Source organism: Sebastes fasciatus, chromosome 22 (genome assembly GCF_043250625.1).
Source record: "Sebastes fasciatus isolate fSebFas1 chromosome 22, fSebFas1.pri, whole genome shotgun sequence".
NCBI classification, from domain to species: Eukaryota; Metazoa; Chordata; class Actinopteri; order Perciformes; family Sebastidae; genus Sebastes; species Sebastes fasciatus.
In genome coordinates this window covers 14,194,026-14,214,347 of record NC_133816.1, presented here as the reverse complement: position 1 = coordinate 14,214,347, position 20,322 = coordinate 14,194,026, and the positions used below count along the sequence as shown (strand labels likewise).

At 36.7% G+C, this 20,322-nt stretch overlaps 1 protein-coding gene across 2 annotated transcripts; it reads right to left on the bottom strand.

Annotated features, from left to right (window-relative positions):
* Positions 1-1,811: 1,811 nt before the first annotated feature.
* On the bottom strand, positions 1,812-19,192 carry LOC141760723 (uncharacterized). Of its 2 annotated transcripts, none has more exons than XM_074623784.1 (22): positions 19,034-19,192; positions 18,086-18,158; positions 17,921-18,016; positions 17,748-17,804; positions 17,603-17,668; positions 15,715-15,774; positions 15,551-15,610; positions 15,261-15,320; positions 15,066-15,137; positions 14,919-14,981; positions 14,702-14,779; positions 13,392-13,451; positions 13,230-13,295; positions 12,873-12,944; positions 10,633-10,710; positions 10,342-10,395; positions 10,089-10,121; positions 7,911-7,988; positions 7,784-7,823; positions 7,628-7,673; positions 5,907-6,321; positions 1,812-4,081 (listed from the first exon to the last, which is right to left on the bottom strand). In XM_074623784.1, exons 2-22 carry the CDS (start codon positions 18,155-18,157, stop codon positions 3,608-3,610), a joined length of 2,100 nt encoding a protein of 699 aa, XP_074479885.1. In that variant the 5' UTR covers position 18,158; positions 19,034-19,192; the 3' UTR covers positions 1,812-3,607. The 2 variants fall into 2 exon arrangements, with proteins under 2 accessions (XP_074479885.1, XP_074479886.1); XM_074623785.1 differs by lacking the exon at positions 19,034-19,192 and adding an exon at positions 18,847-19,009.
* Positions 19,193-20,322: the final 1,130 nt, after the last annotated feature.

Sequence of the window (20,322 nt, the reverse complement as noted above, 5' to 3'; positions counted from 1 at the left end):
GATTTACTTGACAGAAGTTGTAAACAACATCTGAAATGGTGGATGGCCAAGATGCGATTAACACGGAAGAAGTGATGAAAAGGCGCATTGTAAGCCAGACTGGCCGGGTTGCATTTTTCTGTCCTTCATGCACATACAAGTGCATCACTCTCTGAGCACGAGGTGATCACGTCTCATACAGCCCGGAATCCGGTTTTAAAAAAAAAAATAATCCTCTCCTCCACCGGTCTGTTGGGTTTTGACCTCCTACCTTTCACAACCGAGTCAAGTAAGGTGATAAAAAAAGCTAGACAAATAAGCAGGAAAGAACTTTTAATGCAAAGAAAGTGACATTAGTTCGACACGGCACAAACGCAGTGGACAAACATATAATTAAAATGACAAGTTTCTTCATCCTCTTCCTCCTCCTCCTACCTCAGACATTGTTTCACAGCGACAGTTTACGAGTTGTAACGAGTGATGAAGAATCGATGTATTTGTGTGATGCTAAACATGCCTTAAACACTGAATCAAAAGAGTCAGTGTGTCAGAATAGCTGTTATCTCACGTTTTTCCTTTTTTCCAGCCTGTATATCGACTGTATAATGAAGTCAAACCACTCTTATTATTCCTTAGATGGCCGGAGATACAACTCCAAATGGTAGCTGACGTTGCTGTGGTTCTGCTGAAAGTGTAAGTAGACGACTGCTTATTTCATTTACACAATATGGAAACTTTATTCCAACTTTATTGAAGGTAACACATTATTCACGACATACTAATACTTAAAAGAAAGTCCAATCAAGTCGATTCACATTTCCCTTTTTTGTGTTGCGTTTAGTGAAGCGGAATCTGCATAGACGGCACACAGTTTAAATCACACAAATATCCCACCCTATACGTGTTTTGAACTTATTAACCGTATTGATCAAGGCTCCCAGTCTTGTCTGTGAGCTCGCCTGTTTTACTACAGACCAGCCATGAGGTCACCTAGGTGCATCTGAATGAGGCGAAACCGCTTGAAGTGGCGATGTCAATAAGACAGGTAGTGTCTCTGTGTGACAGCCCCGGTGTCTGCAGTGAGTTATGTGCGTCTGACTGCACGGTCATGTTCACGGCAGCGATTTTACACACAAACTGTATGAAAACTACAATCGAACTTTGTGATTATATACACAGTATTAGAAGACAAAGTTTAGGGACGTGTCTGCAGGCTAGATCCACTTCATCATTAACATTCATACCAGTGTTATTTGTGATTGTGCCAGTGAGCCATAAGCACCGCTCAGTTGTAAAAGAAAATTCTGCTCGATAAGCTATTTCATCAGTGCCGTCACACCATCAAATTCCGGCACCCCCGGAGCACAGAGGAGGACCAGTCTGTATGCTACCTACACTCGTGGCTGTGGAAATTATCATCTGATGTAGAAATCCACAACATCGAATAGCATTAAAGAATTGCAGAACAGAGCGTCAATAGTTTTGAATAATGTCTTCTGATACTGTACATAAATCACCAAGTACGATTTTAGTTTTCACACAGGCTTAGTTTCTGTGTCTGAAATCGCGCAGTGAACATGATTGAGCAGTCAAACTCACAATTGAGACACCGTAGCTGCCACAAAACATTCCGTTTCAAACGGTTTCACATCATTCAGATGCCGAGAGACAGAGGGCTTTTAAGGAAATAACTTACCAGACAGACAGGGTTATCTACATTTTTGTCCTTCATGCACACAATCAGTGCATCAGTCTCTGAGCACGAGGTGATCACGCCTCATCCAGCCCGGAATCCAGTTTAAAAAAAAAAGAAGAAAAAAAAAGCTAGACAATTGAGCAGGAAAACATTTTTTATTGCAAAGAAAGTGACACTAGTTCAACATGGCACAAACACAGTGAACATACATATAATTAAAATTACTACAAATTATATAACAAATAAAAATATGAAATATATTACTACAAAACAGCTCTTGAGAGAAACAGAGTAATAACAGTGATTGTTTTTGTCTAACTGCCAGGCTTTGCTTGGGTTTTTGGTATTAGGATTAAGACAAGCTTTGGTTTTCTAATCACTATCCTTCATTCACTTGACAAGTCTCTTGTGTGTGTCAGAATAGCTTTTATCGCACGTTTTTCCTTTTTCCAGCCTGTATAATGAAGTCAAACCCCTCTTATTATTCCTCAGATTGCCAGAGATACAACTCCAATGGCTGCTGACGTTGCTGTGGTTCTACTGAAAGTGTAAGTAGACGATTGCTTATTTCATTTACACAATATGGAAACTTTATTCCAACTATTGAAAGTAACTTATTGTTAATTACATACTAATACTTACAAGAAATAACTTTATTTTTTTAAGAAACAATATATTTGGTCTGACACACAGAGAACCTGGAATGTAACAGTACATTTAAAGAGTTGATCACACCGAGATGCATCGTCAGCAATACCATTGTTTTTCTATGGTGCAGCGCGCCTGCCGTACACTCCTCTCTTGCGCTGCATTTTTTTAGACACGCATAAGTTAAGATTTGCAATTTTTTAATGACCATACAAAGTGCTACTAATAATATAAATATAACTAATATAAATATCTAAAATATAATACTACAAAATAGCTCTTTGGGAGAAGCAATTGCAGTAATAATTGAGTGATTGACAGCCAGGGTTTCTTGGGTTTTGGTTGAGAAGGGTCAAACGAATGCAAAACCGGAAGTGAGCAATAACGGATGGTGATAATGAAACGGGCCGACTGTTGTCGCTGGCGGATTCCGGCCAATCCATACAGAAAGCGTTTTTGACGTCCGTCACTCGTGCGTCTCGGAGAACAGATACGCTTCCATTTTATCAAATGTATCAATCCACACTTCTGTTTTTCTAATCACGTTTAGTGAAGCGTAATCTGCACACAAGTATCCCGCTGTATATGTGTTATGAACTTATTAACCGTATTGATAAAGGCTCCCAGTCTGTCTGTGAGCTCGCCTGTTTCACTACAAACAGATTTCCTTCATTAGCTACGGTGGGCGAGGCAAAAAAAAAAATCCATGAATCAATACATACAAACACTGTTGATTTCTTCCCATTGAGCCATGGCCGTTAGCCAGCTATGAGGTCACCGAGGTGCTGATTGAGGTGTAACCGCCTGAATGTTTCAAACGGTTTCACGTGATTCAGATGCAGACACACATCTTAGAAAATAACGAGTGAGGTCCGGACCTCGCTGACCTCATAGCTGGCTACGACCATAGCTCCATGGGAAGAAATCAACAGTGTTTTGTATGTATTGATTCATTGATTTTTATTTCCCCGCCCATCGTAGCGAGTGAGAGGAATCTCTGTCTGTCTGTTCGTAGACTGGGAGCCTTGATCAATTAATAAGTTCAAACCATCAATATGGTGGGATATTTGTGATTTAAACAACTTTCTATGCAGCTTATGCTTCTGTATGGAAGTGCATCTGTTCCGTGAGACGTGCGAGTGACAGATTTTTGCATTGCGGCTTTTGCGCTGCAGCCTTTGGATTTGTGTTTGCATTGCGGCTTTTGCAGTCGCGTAGCAGCTTTGCATTCGCATTGCGCCTTTTGCATACGCATTCATATTGCGGCTAACCACTATTTGTCATTCACTCGACAAGTTTCTTCAGCTCAGACTTCAACATCTCTTCATCCTCTTCCTCCTCGTCTACCTCCACCTCTATCCCGTCTATGGTTTTCTGCAGCTGTTCCTTGATGCGGTTCAGCTCCAGCAGTCCGTCCTGCAGGTCCTTGCAAACTTCTCGAATCTTATCGGCAAACTCTGTCTTGGCTCCCGCTTTGAGCTCCTTGGCATCCTTCGCCAGGAAAAAGAGATCGAGAGCCAGGAAGAGACCAGACATGACTCCAGTGGTAATGCTCATCACCTGGACGGCTTTAGCGGCACCCCCCGCAACACTGAGGACCTGAACGGTACTAATCAGGCTCTCGGTATTGATCACTAAAGCCTTGCCGGCCCGGCCGCCCTCCTTCATCACATGTTTGATGTTCTGGTTGAGGTACTTCTTTGAGATGCTCTCAGCGTACTTCTCGAAGTTCCACTCCTCAAGCGCCACCATGCCTTCCTGTCAGGTAGATGAGGGAAGGGAGATTTTACATTAGGATTAAACCGCACAGGTTGTTGAAATCCAATATTAAGAAAACATTTAGTTCTGCGGTTGTCAATTATTTTTTTCCAGATTATTATTATGCAAATTATCAATTCAAAATGCTGCTCTAGATTTTGGTTAGCATAAAAAAGACATTTATTAATCAGGACTGGAAAACCAAGATTCCAGTGTACAGTTTAGAAGGAAATGCCAAAATACAATTAGTCAATTGCAGACTTTGATTACTATGAAAAATTCTTTAGAAAAAAAAAAGTAGATGATTTAGACTTTTGTTTCGAGATGTTAGTGGAACAAAAATTGCAGCGCTCCGTCATGTTAAAAAAAGGGGGCGTTATTATCTATGCTAGGGATGTCACGATACCACAAATTTAGTAATCTATACCATTACCAGCGAAATTCTACGATTCTCAATACCAATTTAATACCACGGTAAAAAACTAAGTAAAACAATAAATCCCATATACTTCAACATACACTCCTTTATTACCGTTTGCATACTGGTTTTTGTTAGGAAGTTAAACAGATCATAATTCCAATTTTATATTGCTGTGAAAACATCTCCCTCAATTAAATGTAATTATTAAATTTTCTCTGCAAAAACTACATTTTGCAAGATTACATTGAACACACCATGATAACGTTTAGAACTACCTTAGCCCAATACTTTTTTTTTTTTTTTACTTAAAGGTCACATATTATGCAAAATGCACTTTTCCATGTCTTTTAAACATCAATATCTGTCCCCAGTGTATCTACAGGCCACCATAGTATCATAAAAGACCATCCTCTCTCTTTTTCTCCTGCTCCGTTTGTCCGGAAATGGGTGCAGAAAAAAAAATTCGCTTTTTTCGTTGTCTTCTGACGTCAGTAGAGAGCAATGCAAGCCATATATGGCTTTCCTGTTTCCAGTGAAACAGAACAGCACCCCCCACCCCCCATACCCCGGCTTGGTAACCCCGCCCACGGAGTAGCCGGCTCAGCAAGCTGCGTCCGCCATTGTTATTTCGACTGTTTACTAGTAAACATGCTGAAAGGAAAACCCGCTTGTTCTGTTGTTGGCTGCAATACAACAATACACAAAAGCTTGCACCATGTACCCACTTCGGATCCTCTGAAGACCCAGTGGATGGACTTTATTTTCGCTGGTGCTGTGCCCAGGTTTATAAACTTTATTCTAGCTGCTATCTCTCCACTCGTCTCTCAGAGAGAGAAAGAGAGAGAGAGAGAGCTTCTCCGGGAGGGAGGGGGAGGGTGACGCTGACGCTGTTGAGGAAGTTTGCTCTGATTGGTCAGCGTTTTCTGTCAATCAGAGTGGGAGGAGACAGGCTGTGAATCAGTGGTTTTCAGACAGAGGCTGAATTAGTCTCTGAGGCAGGCAGACTCAGGCTGCAGTATGAGAAGAATAAAGGGTTTTTTGAACATTGCAGCATGTAAACATGTTCTAGTGCAACATTAAAATACATCTATGAACCTGGAAATGAGCATAATATGTGACCTTTAATACTTTATTTTTTTTACTAGAGCCTGAACGCAACATAATGTTGTGGTACCTCCGGTGTTGAAATTGACAGGATGAGAGCTAGTTAACGTTGGCTGTAAGCAGCACAGTCCTAAGCTAACAGCTAATGTTAACTAGCGCTCGTGCTGCTGATTTCAACACAAATATGTTCAAAGCTATTAGAACATGAGTAAAATGATCACGAGGTTACGTTTTAGCTCTATGTATTCAAGCTTTGCATGCAACTGACAAACTGTCTGAAAACCTATCCTATCTCCTCACCTGCACAAACTCCAGGCACTCCTTGATGTCCTTCATCTCCTCCTCGTAGTCTTGGATAATCTTCTCCACCTTCTTGCGGTCGGTCTTTGAATGGACCGTGTCTGTGATGTTGGCTGAAGCAGATGCCACCCCACCTGCCGTAGCTATGCCGATGCCTACAGCCGTGACGATGAGCGACGCTCCTGCTGTGAAGGGCGCCAAAATGAGGCCGGTGATGGTTGTGATAGACCCCGCAACGCTGGCCACCCCTCCGCCCAAACTGGCCTTGACGGTTTTCTTATGGAAAAGGTCCGCCGAATCAGCCAAAGCGAGCAGCTCTAGGATTCGCTGCTGGAGCGAGGCGCCACGCTGGTTGAAAAAGCGAACGAAAAGACGAGCCGCCATGAAGACACGATCAGCTGCTTCTTCCACAACTCTGCGACAAGGAAACAAGGAAAATGTGTTATGGGAGAAACACAGGATTGTAATGCAACTTTCATTATAAAAAGAAAGGACCAGAATAAAGTCATTTCAACCAAGAAACATCTATGTATTATGAGAGTGCAGCATTATGTGGGCACTCTTTTGGTAAAGGTTAGTTCTGTGGACAATTGTTAAGGATAGGCAGAAAATAACTAATTTGTAAGGTAGAAAAACAGTTAAAACCGCTTACAGTGATCACAGCTACAGTGGCCGTGTTTTCCATTCAATTGTCAAGCGAATTTTAAGCAAACTTTTGAAATGTCACAAAAAAAAGAAATGCAAATTAGGTGTGTTTCCATCAACTGGTTTGGAGCGAATATACTCGGCTACAGCGTCGTTTGGTCAGAAGTTGGTGCTACAGGTAGTAATCTGCCACTAAACAGAGTAGAAGAAGTAGAGGTTGTGAACTGGAAACAAAACAAGTTGTCTTGGCCATCTATGATAGAAAATAGAAGAGAGGTTTTAAGGAATTTGTTTCAACTGGGCAACTTTTAATTGTTCTTTCATGTCATCTAGTATTGGCCGCGTTTCATCCTGTCCGGAGACATAGACGAGCATTCGCACGTTATGGGGATATCTGAGAAGACACCGACAGAGGAAACGGCTCATCAGTCATGTGAGTTACATGTTCGCTACGACAGAATCTATTCGGCAAAAGCGTTTCCATTTAGCGCATCAACTCTTTTTCGACAAAGGCAAAAACCAACTCAAGCAAGTGTAAAAACTTTTTTGAGATTTATCGAATTTTTACGTTTCCATACAGCTTTTCTAATGACATACTTCAAAATGAAAATAAATATATGTTAACGGTAACACAGCTAGTGATCAACCGCTTATATGGATCAAAAATTTGGGACATAAATCATTCCTATTCAAATAATTTGCTTGACTGCTAAAAACCTATGAGCATGTAATTAAACTAAACTATGCGGTATGCGGTCCAGTAAAAAGCAAAGCTGTGCGTTTCATTATTTTGTATTCATGTAATAAATATTAGATGGTAATCTGCATGAGAAATAAAGACAAAACTAAAAGAAATCAGTTATAATCATCACACTTATAATGATCAATTTGACCCGGACAGATGACTATAAGCGGTTTCCGCTGTATCAATCTAGAAAAAATATATTGTGATTTCAAACTAGATTGTCTGGAATTTCAAGCATGGTACGGTGATACAGCTTTAACTTTTTGTTTTTAAAAAGGCATTCGATTTTTTTCTCTTAATATAGAAAAATAAATTCAACAAATTCACTTACTCTTCAGGTTCCTCCTCCTGGTTAAACTCATTCCACTCATCCCAGCCTACCACACAGGAGAGAAACAAATACAACTGCAAGTTATAGTGTATGTTTAGTTAAGCAATAAGCAGGATCACCAATTAATCAACAAAACAATGTCAATATCAAGCATACCGTCTACTGTTTTCCACCACGCTAAAAGGCCTTCCTCATCCTGAAAGTGAAACAATATGAAATTCATTGTACAGGGCAATTAAATACACATAATGTACTATTATAAGACATAAAAAAATTAGCTTACGTCTAGAGGATCCAGGACCGTTCCTTCACTTGGCAGTGGTACTTCAGCCATCTCTAGTGTCTGAACTTCTACTACTTCCTATAACAGAAAAATACAGTATGCTGAATAAATTCTGTCCAAAGAGCTATTAGATAGTACCAAATACACACCATTGTAAAATCCTGTTCTGCTGCCATACAGTGGCTGAAAATGTTCAACTTGCTGCATCATTTGTTACCATTGGGCATGTGCCAATATAAAAACATTTCACTGTTCTATTAATGATTATCTTGGCCGATGGTCAATAGATTAACTATTAAAAGTACTCCGTTACAAATAAAAAGTCCTGCATTCAATATCTTAAGTAAAAGTATGCAAGTACTATCAAGAAAATGTACTAAAAGTATAAGAGTAGTCATTATACCGTTGTTGTTACATTATTATTAACGCAGTAGCATAGATGCATTTTAATATTGTAACTGGCTGCAGTAGAGCTATATTTTCATGTTGTTGGATGGTTTAATTTACAGTCTAACAATGCATTGAATTGCATGCTCATAGGTTTGTGAAATCATCGAGAAAGTAACTAGTAACTTGAGTAAATGCACTTAGTTACTGTCCACACAGGTTCCCAATTGTCTTTGTCTTACTATAGGCCAATTGCAGTATTGTTGGTAGTAATAACTAAACAATAAACATTTTGTAATGTTAAAAGAAAAAATGTGTCTTCATCCATTGCGTGGCATACAAAATGTAGTTCAAGGGAAAAGGACTTTCGAGGTTACCGACACAGACTAGGTGTTTATATCAGGTGGTTAAAAAAAAGCTGCGCCTAAAGCAAAGGGAAGCCTCAAACTAATGAGCTATTCAATCCTGAATGAGGAATTAGGCCTAACCCCTTTTCAATAGAAGATATTAAAATGTGGTTTATTTATACCTGTCCAATTACTATTAGATGGACCATATCGTGAAGTGTTGGATTACTTGTTATTTACTAGCTGTGGCCTACTTTTTTTAATCACCTGTAATGAAGGCATCTGGGGAATTGATTAATTCATTTTGAATCATACATGTTTTGGTGAAGTCATGTTAGGAGCTATGGTTACATGTTTTGTACTCTGAATCACTTACATTTTGCCCCAATGGTTAATGATGTTTCCATTTCCACTTTTAAAACGTACGTCTTCGTGGGTTTAGTTAATCAGATATGGCTTTTGAGCTTGCAGTTACCGCAATGCTGCTGTATGTGCAACACATTTGATGCCGTGATCAAATAAGTTTTTTCGACATACTACCATGACTTTTTTTTTCTTTTTTTCGACATAGTATACTATGACTTTTTTTCCCGACATATTATACTATGACTTTTGTTTTTTCGACATACTACCTTTACTTTTTAATATTTTCAACCTACTCTATGACTATTTTTTCGAGATTCTAAACTATGACTTTTTCAAAGTACTGCACCGACTTTTTTTAATTTTTTTCAACATGACTTTTTTCCGACATAATAAATCGTAGGACAGAATTTTTTTATTTTAAAAGGCGTTTTAATCAAACTATAACCAAAGAAAAGGGACAAAGGGCCCTATTGCATGAGCAAATAAAGGCTATCCTTTAACCACACGCCCTTTATCAAAATATTGCCCTGCCTGGTTTATTGAAGTTGAGCCTACTGTAAGTTGAGCTGTGTATGGTTCTATTTACATAGTTTCATAATGCCACTGTGCAAACGGATTTGCATGCGAGTATGTCTGTGCTTGACCAACCAAGCACCAACTGTAATTTGCACTGTGGAAAAAACAGGTACACAGCAGCTCAGCTCATCGTTAGATTGAGGTTCATTTTCTATACTGCACTTTGATTCGATTTGGGTCTATTTATGACTGCACTGAAATTGTATTGTGTATATTTCTGGGGTTTTATTTCATTTTATTCTATTAAAATTGTTCCTATTTTTATGACTGCACTGAAATGGTATTTGTTTATTTGTTTTTTTTTTTATTTAATTTTATTCTATTTAAATTTTTTCTATTGTTCCTATTGTTTATGACTGCGCTGGAATTGTATTGTGTCTTTTTGGGGGGGTTTTATTTCATTTTATTCTAATAAAATTGTTCCTATTTTCATACTTTATGTAAAGCATTAAAATGTGTGTTTGAAAGGTGTGTTACACATGAAATTGCATTGCCTACTCACCTGGGGAAGTGCCTCAGCGTCAGATGAGGAGTCCTGTGGAGCAAGAAAAACAAATAAATACTATAAAAAAAATTGTAAACAGAAAAAAACTGCACTATGACATTATGATGGAGAAAACCTGTCCATTTAAATACATAAACAGCAAAATGTTTTTTTTACTTTAGCAAATATCAATTGTGTAATACAAAAATATAGATATATAAATATTTGGAGTGTACCCGTTCATTTAGCAGTATAATATGTTTACTAGCACCTTTGTTCCAGACCCAAACAATGCAGCAGGCAGAATCCTCTTTATTTTGAAAGTCTAGAGAAGAAAGAGCACAAATATAGGGACATCTTTACAGCCTCCAACGGTAAAAGAGCTGTAAATGCATCAGTAATAATACAAAAAAGGACAAATAGGATTCACCTTGACACAAGTCAAGTGAATTAAGTGGTCATAGAATAGTGTTCATATAGATAGATTTTAGTAGCAGTTTACGTCACATGTTAAACTGACTTAATTTGAATGTAACCTGATCTTAATCCCTGTTTTACATACCATAGTTCTTTTCTTTGGTGCCTCCGTCGGCTGGCTTTTCACCTCATTGCTGGTGTCAGCATCAGCATACCAAATAGTCTGTGGAGAAGTCGAAGGATTAGTTATTTTAACTACAGTTTGAAGTAGGAGTTTATAACACATTATGGCTTCAAAAATGCCTCACATTGAATACTGCACATAAATAAGATCACAATCAAGCTTTCACATCGCTGCAAACTGACGCTTTATGCAGGGCTCCTGTGATAACAGCTTTGCTAATAGCTAGACTGTGTAGTTTTTAGGGCCATCAATCGATTTAAATATTTAATCGTGATTAATTATATGATTGACTATAGTTAATTGCGATTAATCGTAAATTAATCACACATTAAAGGGAGATTTGTCAAGTATTTAATACTCTTTTCAACATGGGAGTGGGTAAATATGCTGCTTTATGCAAATGTATGTATATATTTATTATTGGAAAAACAATTAACAACACAAAACTGACAAATATTGTCCAGAAACCCTCGCAGGTACTGCATTTAGCAAAAAACTATGGTACCTATAGAACCCATTTTCATTCACACACCTTGATGTCAAAGGTTAAGGGACCCCTTTGAAAAGGGCCATGGCAGTTTTTCCTCGCCAAAATTTAGCGCAAGTTTGGAGCATTATTTACCCTCCTTTTCGACAAGCTAGTATGACACGGTTGGTACCAATGGATTCCTTCTAGTTTGATACCAGTCTCTTCACTCTAGCTTCAAAACTGAGCCCGCTACAACCTAAAAATCACAAGTTGCGTTAATTAAGAAATTAGCGTCGTTTTTTTTACAGCGTTAAATTTACAACGAACGCGTTATCGCGTTAACTTTGACAGCCCTATTTTTTTTTTAATAGTGGTATAACATTTATTGCATGTTTGATTCACTGTTGTGATGATTTCCTAATAAAAGATCACCACAACAAAATCAGACTGACTGTTGGCGATCCTGTGGGAACAATGACGCAAATCATTCTCGTACATTTTGTAATTTCCTCTCTGTGGAATTCAAGGCATCCTGGAAACTGTCCAACCAAAACCACTTTATTTTTATCTTGAGCTGATGTACTTGATTAGATTGAACAAACTGGAATGGAGGACGAAGGATAAATAGAATAGAAGTGGGGGATACTATGGGTAGCCTGTAAGAAATCCCTAGAAATGGCTGAAAAAAGACATACCTAGTGTTGATGAATGGATTAATTTGGTCTACAATATTTATGTAATGAAGAGAATATCTTTTAACTTGAGAACCCAGAAGGATATATTTATTGAATGTTGGCCAACTTTTGACCTGATTTTGTGTAAACAAGCATTAAAAACATAATAGTGTAATCATTATTTCCCAATTGTCTATGATGTATACTATACATATACTTGTATAAATTTATATACTATACTTGTATACTGATCAAATTTGATTTATTTATGTACGTATTTTTTTATTTCTATTTTATCATTACCATCATCATTTCTATTATCAGTTTTTTTGTTTTTATTATTGTTATCATTTTCATAATCGAAAGGTCTTCGTGTTCATGTGGTGTCAATTTGTGTTCATGTAGTTTCTGTTCATTTTGCATCTCTAAAAATCAATAAAAAAAAAAAAAGAGAATTATAAAATAAAAAGATCTCCAAAATGAGCCTTTTTATCATTAATTTTGTTATTATGAAACTTCATCATCAGTCCAGGAAGGAGGACATTAGACATTAATTAGGTTGTGTTTCTCTAGAACTGTTGGCTGCCTGGCTCGTGTCAGACACTGATGAACAGCTTCCAAGAAAAACTAAACATAATCCTTATCTTGCGGTTTGTTCGCATGTCACACTCTTATCTCTTGACAGGTGTTCTGAGTGTTTCTGGCAGGACAGGATGTTTTGATTTACCTCTCTTTACCTCAACAGGCAGCCTGCATTTGCTTGTAAACTGTCTGAGACAACCTCTCGCAAACGGTCTGGGATCGGTTGTTTTGGTCCGCACCAGAGTTTGATTAAAACAGACTAAACGTTGGCTTGTGAAAGCGCCCTTAGGGAGTCAGCCACTGTTAATAGCTGTCTCTAAGATGCACCAGTTAGAGATAATGTTTGGTTTATTAGATTTAAGGCAAAATAAATTAATCTAGACCCTGTTCATTTAATAAATTGGTGGTGGGGGTTGGTCAATAAACAGCATTTTCAAAATGAATAAAAGACAATGAGATGGGCTTAAAAGTCTTACATGTCTCTCTATGGTGCTGTCATCCACACTGTCAGAGCTGGAGGAGTGCTCACTGTGAATAGCTCGGGTTTTCTGATGAGAAATAAGAAACAGATGGAAGAAAAACAAGTTTTTTTTAAAAAGAAAGAGTGAGATAAGTATTAACATCAAAAAAGCAAATTAATCGTGATCCATCATCTTCTAGCTATGATAAACTGTCTACATGAGGAGTTAGGCGTACTAAAGCTGAAAGTGACACATCAAAAATGGATTCAAGCATCTTCATCAACATGGTCTGTGATGACAGTGCATCTGGGTCACCTCGGAACTCATACCTTCTGCGTTCCTTCCAAACAACACTGTAACCGTAACCCGTACCTGCGTCCTGAATGAGGAAGCTGCGTTGGGAACCGCTCCGTCTGTCTGACATTCTTCATTTGGCGCCTGCATCACAACAAAAAAAGGGGGTCAAACAAAACCGACAAGCAAAAAAAAAATCTTAAACTGACAAAGTTAAGAGGTTAATCTTGTGTACAGTACCTGAGTGTTGGACTTAAAGGGGTTTACTTTCTGCATCATCCCTTTGAACACCCCAGGGTTCTGAAATAAAAACAATAAGTACACAAATACAGAAAAAAAAAAAGGAAGTGAAGTAAATATTTTTCATCACATTTAGTTATATATGATAAAGCAGAAGCTGTAAAAAAATAATCGCACTATATCTGTGTGGGTAATATTCAGGAAGTGGACAAAAAGTTAAAAAAACAAAACAAAGAAAAGCTCAAAGTTATGATCACTAAATTATGTTCTTTGGCACCACCTTGTGGTCAGCAGTGGAGAAAGTATTCAGATCGTTTACTTAAAGTTGCAGACAATAACTTTGAGCAAATATGATAAGAAGTTATTTTTATAAAACTGTCACAAAATCATGTTCCTCTGTGTCCGCCTAATGGTATTTGTAAGATTTCACTGGCAGGAGGAAAACAACCAATCAGAGGAGACAGATCCTTTAAAGACTCCTCGGCTCTGACTGGTTGTTTTTGTTCAGGGGAAATCTTGCAAATGTCATTAGGAGCACTAGGAGAACACAAAGGAACATGATTTTTTTTTTCACAGATTATTTGTTTCAAGCACTACTGTCAGGATATAGGGACCGTTTCCTGAAAATAACAAGTAAAAGTCCTGCATTGAAAAGGTTATTGAAATGAAAGTATGTAAGTATAAATTAGGAAAACATACTTTAAGTATTCAGAGTAAAAGTAGCCTACTCGGCAGAAATATGGCCACTGTGACTTTTGTATATTTATTAGATTATTATTACTCCTGCATCAAGGACTGCAACTAACAATTATTTTCATGATGTAAAAATTCGGAAAATAGTGAGAAATGCCATCACAATTACCCAAAGTGACACCTTCACAATGCTTGTTTTGTAGTACAAAATTCCAAATTATTAAAATAATTAAAAATAAAAAACAGCAAATTTGTGAATCGGGAACCATGAAATGTTTTTCCATGAAGAATAACTTAATAATTGCCAATTAATTGGCTAATTGACTCATTAATTTATGACAAAACATACTATTTTATAAGCTCTTCATATGTTTTGTATGCAAAAAACTTAAATTTGTAAAGTTACTTGAAGTTGTCAAATGATTGTAGCGAAGTAAAAAGTACAATAGTTCCCTCTGACATGTAGTGGAGTAGAAGTAGAAAGGCTGTTTTCTCTGTGTGCCATTATAAAATATGATTGATTATTTATAGAAGCAAGCACAGATAAATGGAGCTCACACTCTCAGACTCCAATTTTAGGTCATTGATGTGCATAAAATGATAACATGTTGATGTACCTGCTTCTCTGGCACTTTGTTATTGTCTGATAAGCTTCCACTGCTGGAGGAGAGGTCACCGTGTAGAGGCTGGTTATCCTGGTACGACCAGACACAAACATAACGAAAACAAACTGAGCATGTGAAGCAGATAGTATACAGCGAGCACAGCTGATAAGAACTTTCTCTCTCTCCCACACATCCATTTAGCGTCACCATCAGTATTTATAACTGGTACCTTTGGCTGGGAGGATTTGAATGGGTTGACTTTCTGCATCATTCCTGTGATCATCCATGGATTCTAAATGATAAATACATTAAATGGACAATTTTAGTCTATTTCCAATTCAGTAGATGCATGTAGAGCAGAGCAGATCATGTTTACCTGTTTGCCTGGAAGTTCCTCTCCCGTCTCTGGTGGATCTGCGGGATCGTTTTGAGGATCGCTCTTTGGCACCTGCAGCCAAGAGGAGACAGTCGGAAGAAATAAAACCTAATTTTTTGCACTACTGTGTGACCTTAAATTGCATCTGATTATAAAAAGATTTGCAGGTGATCTCATGTTAAAATGGACAGATACCTGTGTGGAAGACTTGAATGGGTTGACTTTCTGCATCACCCCTTTCAACCCACCAGGGTTCTGAAACACAACCACACCGTCATCCTGTACTCCAGCAAGTAAAATATACATTGGCATATACAGACTGGGACATTTTTTTACTACTCCATCTTTTTATTTATTTTATTTACATTCAGTGTTAAGAGGCGTTAAATCTGACTTCATCCCTATTTCGTAAATGTCCACGTAAATATAAAACAAGAGTTTGTGTTTCAAATTAAAAGGTCTATCTATTATCATCTTCCACCCACCTGAGTAGAGTCTGAAACCCCTCCCTTTTCCAGAGACTCTGAGGACGCCGCTTTAGAGACCTGCGTGAGAAAACCAGCCGGGTGGACGCCTTATTGTCCGACACATAATCATCATTACCATCGTTACCATTATCACTGTCACATGCACACAATGCGGTGGTTACCTGGGAGGTAGACTTGAATGGGTTGACCTTCTCCATGACCCCTCGCAGCACGCCAGGGTTCTGAAATACAAGTTTCAAATAGTTCAGAAACTGATGCACTCAACTTATGATATCTTATAGTTGTATAAAAGGAATTTATAGCTGGGACACTGACTGAAGGCAGGTAATCGCTTAGTGTGAATAAATAACAGTTTGAACCACTAAAGCCCCATTTACACTTGTCATTTCTAGTGTCTTGTATCCAGATTAAATCCAGGTGAGATTTAAGACACTTTCATTCATACTTAGTAGGCAATATATAGTCCCAGAAATAATTGCGATAAACGCCATTATTGTAATTTTAAGAGCATTTTATGCCACTGATATAATTATAATGGCATATTAATGCAACCCTTTCAAAGTGCAATGAACTTTTAATTATTGTATTATTCATTTAATATTCTGACTGGAATTGGAATGTGAAAAGAAATATTAAAATATCCTAAATAAATAAAACATAAAATAAAACCACACAACCAAAACAATAAATAAAATGGACTTTCAGGTCTCCGTTAACAAAAAACGTGCAATGTCTGCGCTAGGGATGCAACTAACGATTATTTTCATCGTCGATTATTTTCTCGATTAATCGATTACTTGTTTGGTCTAAAAAATGTCAGAAAATGGTGAAAAATGTCAATCAGTGTTTCCCAAAGCCCAAGATGACGTCCTCAAATGTCTTGTTTTGTCCACAACTCAAAGATATTCAGTTTACTCTCATAGAGGAGTAAAGAAACCAGAAAATATTCACATTTAAGAAGCTGGAATCAGAGATTTTTTTCTTTAAAAATGATTGAAACCGATTAATCGATTATCAAAATAGTTGGTGATTAATTTAATAGACAATTAATTGATTAATCAATTAATCGTTGCAGCTCTGGTCTGTGCAATGTCCAAGTCTTATAATAATGGTAGGGAAAACCCTGCTGTTTATTCCGGCATCATGTTTGTGACAATCATATGTACACAAAAACGCATGTGAACAGAACGGGCAATATCGAGGTCAGCAAAAAAAGGTTATGTCCATATATCGTAAGATAAGTCGATGAAGTAATTATCGTGACGGGCCTAATATTTAGCCACAAATGCGTCTCTGTTGGCCAGACCTCAGATGACACTTTTAACTGATATTGTAATTGCGATACGATTTGCGATATGATCATCTTTACGTCGTTCTCATTTTCATTGAAAAAACATTAAAATAATTATGGTGTGATTTTTTTTGCGGGGATCTGTACCAAATAAATATGTTTTATTTAGTCTGTAAAATATGATGTGTCCCCCTTTTTTAATTTCTATTAATTTATTTGTTGATTTAATTTATTATTACCCTCGTATTTTTGTATTATAATTGTTTTTTTTTGTTATGTTTTTTTTTTTAACTCTATTCTTTCTTATCATTATTATTATTATTTATTTTCTAAATTTCTATATTTTGTATGTTGAAGTTGTTTTCTCTAGTGTACTTAATGAGTTTGTCTATAAGCTCATTTACTTAAAAATTGGTTTATAAACTATTGTAATTACGAACTGTAAATTGCATATATGAAAACAACCTTGAAAAAAGGGAAAAAATAAAGTATAAAAAAAAAAAGAATATGATGTGTGAGGACAGGACATCTCTGCAGCACCACAATATTTAATTTAAAATGGTATTTTGACATATTTAACAAATATTGCGCCTCCTGCAATTTAAAAACTGCAGGAGGCGCGGAGAGGCTGTTGCAATAAGTGGCTAAATGACAATTATACCCGATATAAGAAGGAAAAGAATAATTTTCCCTGAGCATGCACCCAATCTGTACCATACAGTGATGGATATGATACATGATGTTTGACTTCTTCTCACCTGTGTGGAGTCTGTTCCCTGTTCTAGTGACTCTGAGGAAGCAGCTTTGCTGACTGCGGAGGGAGCCTGAATAAAGAACGGAAAGTTTAAATCATATTTTACATTAAAGTAGTCAAAGTTAATAACTGATGTCGTCATGTTTTACCTGTGAGGTAGACTTGAACGGGTTGACCTTGTTCATAACTCCCATCACCCCCGTTCTCTGATGTTTATACAAAACACACACATTAATTATGACAACATCAATGAACCAGGAAACCCAAAAAATAGGTCAGGTCAAGAGGGAAGAAGAGAAGATATTACAAATGTTTGTCTCACCTTGGTTTTTGGGTTAAGCTCGCTTGTGACCTCACTGTTGGCGGTCATTCCTGCATCTGGCCGATTCAGGCTGTGCTGGATGGGGTTGTCTATATCCTGGTGATGAATGAAGGCCTCAATTAATGGAACAAACACATGTAAACAAACAAAATATACTCTCCATACCTCCTTGCTGGGTCTGGGTGGAACCACTGGAGTTGGGGCTGTTGAGCCTTTATCCCTTCTGAACACATTCATGCTGTAATACATGATGTATAAATATTAGGAGGCAAAAAAAAACATGGCCCCAAATAAATAGAAACTGACAGCTACATAGGCCATGCTATTGTGCTTTTATTTTCAGCACAATAGTACTATTGTGCTGAAAAAGACACGTGTTTTAAAGCCCTCATCAGCTGCCAAGGTCGTTGCTGTGCATCAACTCCATTCAAATATTTGACAATTTAAGGTTTTATGTATAACAGTTAAACTTGCAAAACTTGTTAAGTAGGAGTTGAATGCTTTTATGAAAAGTTAGGTTTTACTGACAAAATCGGCTAAATCACACCCATCATACAGAGCAATTTTTCAGTAGCATTTCAACTTTATTTATGTCACATGACGCGTCTGCTAGCGCACCGCCCACACATTGAAACCGCCTGAAATTTGAGCAAGCCAGTTAGAAAAGTCCCAATATATTGGTACAAGAGATGCTTTTGGTGAACAAAAACTAAGCCGAATTGAACAATATGTCCAACTTAGTGGTAATATGTCTTTAAATCGAGTTAATACAACGTGTGAGTTAGCAATAAGAAAGCAAACTCTTAAATTGGCTGAAATTTGAACGCAGTTTTGCCTGGTGGCGTTCTCACACAAAAGAAGGTCACATGCAATTTCCAACAGGAATGTTTGACAACACAAAACAATGAAACGAGTAGGTTGCCTACCTCGGTGTTGCGACAGAAACACAAAACAAAAAATGACAATAAAAATCGCTGAGTTGCAAAGCAACAGAAAGCTAAAGGAGTTTTAAAAGTTACAGCAACAACAGTCCTTCACTTCCCCTTCATTCAGGAGAGAAGTCAAACCGGTTTTACACAAACACTGAGGCGGATCTCAGGAGAGTTAAGTTACCTGGAAGATATGTTCCTGCTCTGATTTCATGGAAAACATAAGAGTTTAAAAGGTGAACAATGAATAGTTACAGGAGTGACAATGCTCCCTCCACCCAGCCTCAAAGTTGTGAATAGTTTAGTGAAAAGAGCGCATGTCCATGAGACTCATTCAAATCACCTGTGTTACCTGGACAGGAGGCGTGATGTCACTCCTCCAGGATCCAATTTTTTTTATTTAGATAATATTAATATGTAAATATGGAGAAATAATAATAATAATAATAATAAAAAAAAGTTAATCATATTTAATAAGTAATTAATTAATAATTGTATGTAGACAATATTTATATGTAGATATGTAAAAATATGAATACAATAAAAATAATAATAATAATATAAAATAATAGTAATAATAATAATAGTAATTAATAATAATTAATTCATAATTTTATGTAGACGCTATTTATATGTAAATATGTAGAAATATGAATACAATACAAATAATAATATTAATTAATTAATAATAATAAATAATATTTAATTAATAATTGTATGTAGACACTATTTATATGTAAATATGTAGAAATATGAATACAATAATAATAATAATAATAATAATAACACACCCACAGAGCTTTTAGAAAGGTGCCAAATAAAAGTTTGGCTTTATTGTGAATTAATCATTTTAAAAATGTTGGAGGAAGATATTTGACGTTGTTAATGCTACTTAATATTTAATCATGAAATTTAATTACTGCTGAATACAAAATATTGAAATTTAAATACAATTTTCAAATTTTACTTTGAAAATCATTTATATATATATATACATATATAAAATTAGGTTTTAAAGTTATATTGATAACATTTTATGTAGACAATATTAATACATAAATATGTAGAAATATTAATACTAATAACACAAGGCTAATGAGCTTGCAAATTAACTTTTACTCCACGAAAGAGTCATCACTTGACATGAATGTCTGAGTCTGTAATAATGCTAATAACAATAATAATAATGCAAATCATATATGCTACTTAATATTGAATCATGAAATTGAATTACTGCTCAATACAAAATATTGAAATTTAAATACAATTTTAAAATTTTACTTTGAAAATCTGTCTGTCTATGTGGTTTGAATCCCCCTCTTTGAATTTTTCATTTTTCATAAAGACACAGTTGATGACATTGATAACATTCAACCACTAGATGTCACATTCTCCCTCCCTCCCCGTTCCATTGCATTTAGTTCACAACAAATGGTTGCCGGTTCGTTGCATATTTGTCGAGTGGGGTGAGAC

Excerpts from the sequence above, each read along its gene's own strand:
- LOC141760723 (XM_074623784.1), bottom strand. The coding sequence starts at position 18,157 with ATGAATGTGTTCAGAAGGGATAAAGGCTCAACAGCCCCAACTCCAGTG. Across the intron at positions 17,805-17,920 it reads AGCTTAACCCAAAAACCAAG|AGAACGGGGGTGATGGGAGT; the intron begins GTGAGACAAACA and ends TATAAACATCAG. Across the intron at positions 7,674-7,783 it reads GTGGTGGAAAACAGTAGACG|GCTGGGATGAGTGGAATGAG; the intron begins GTATGCTTGATA and ends CCTGTGTGGTAG.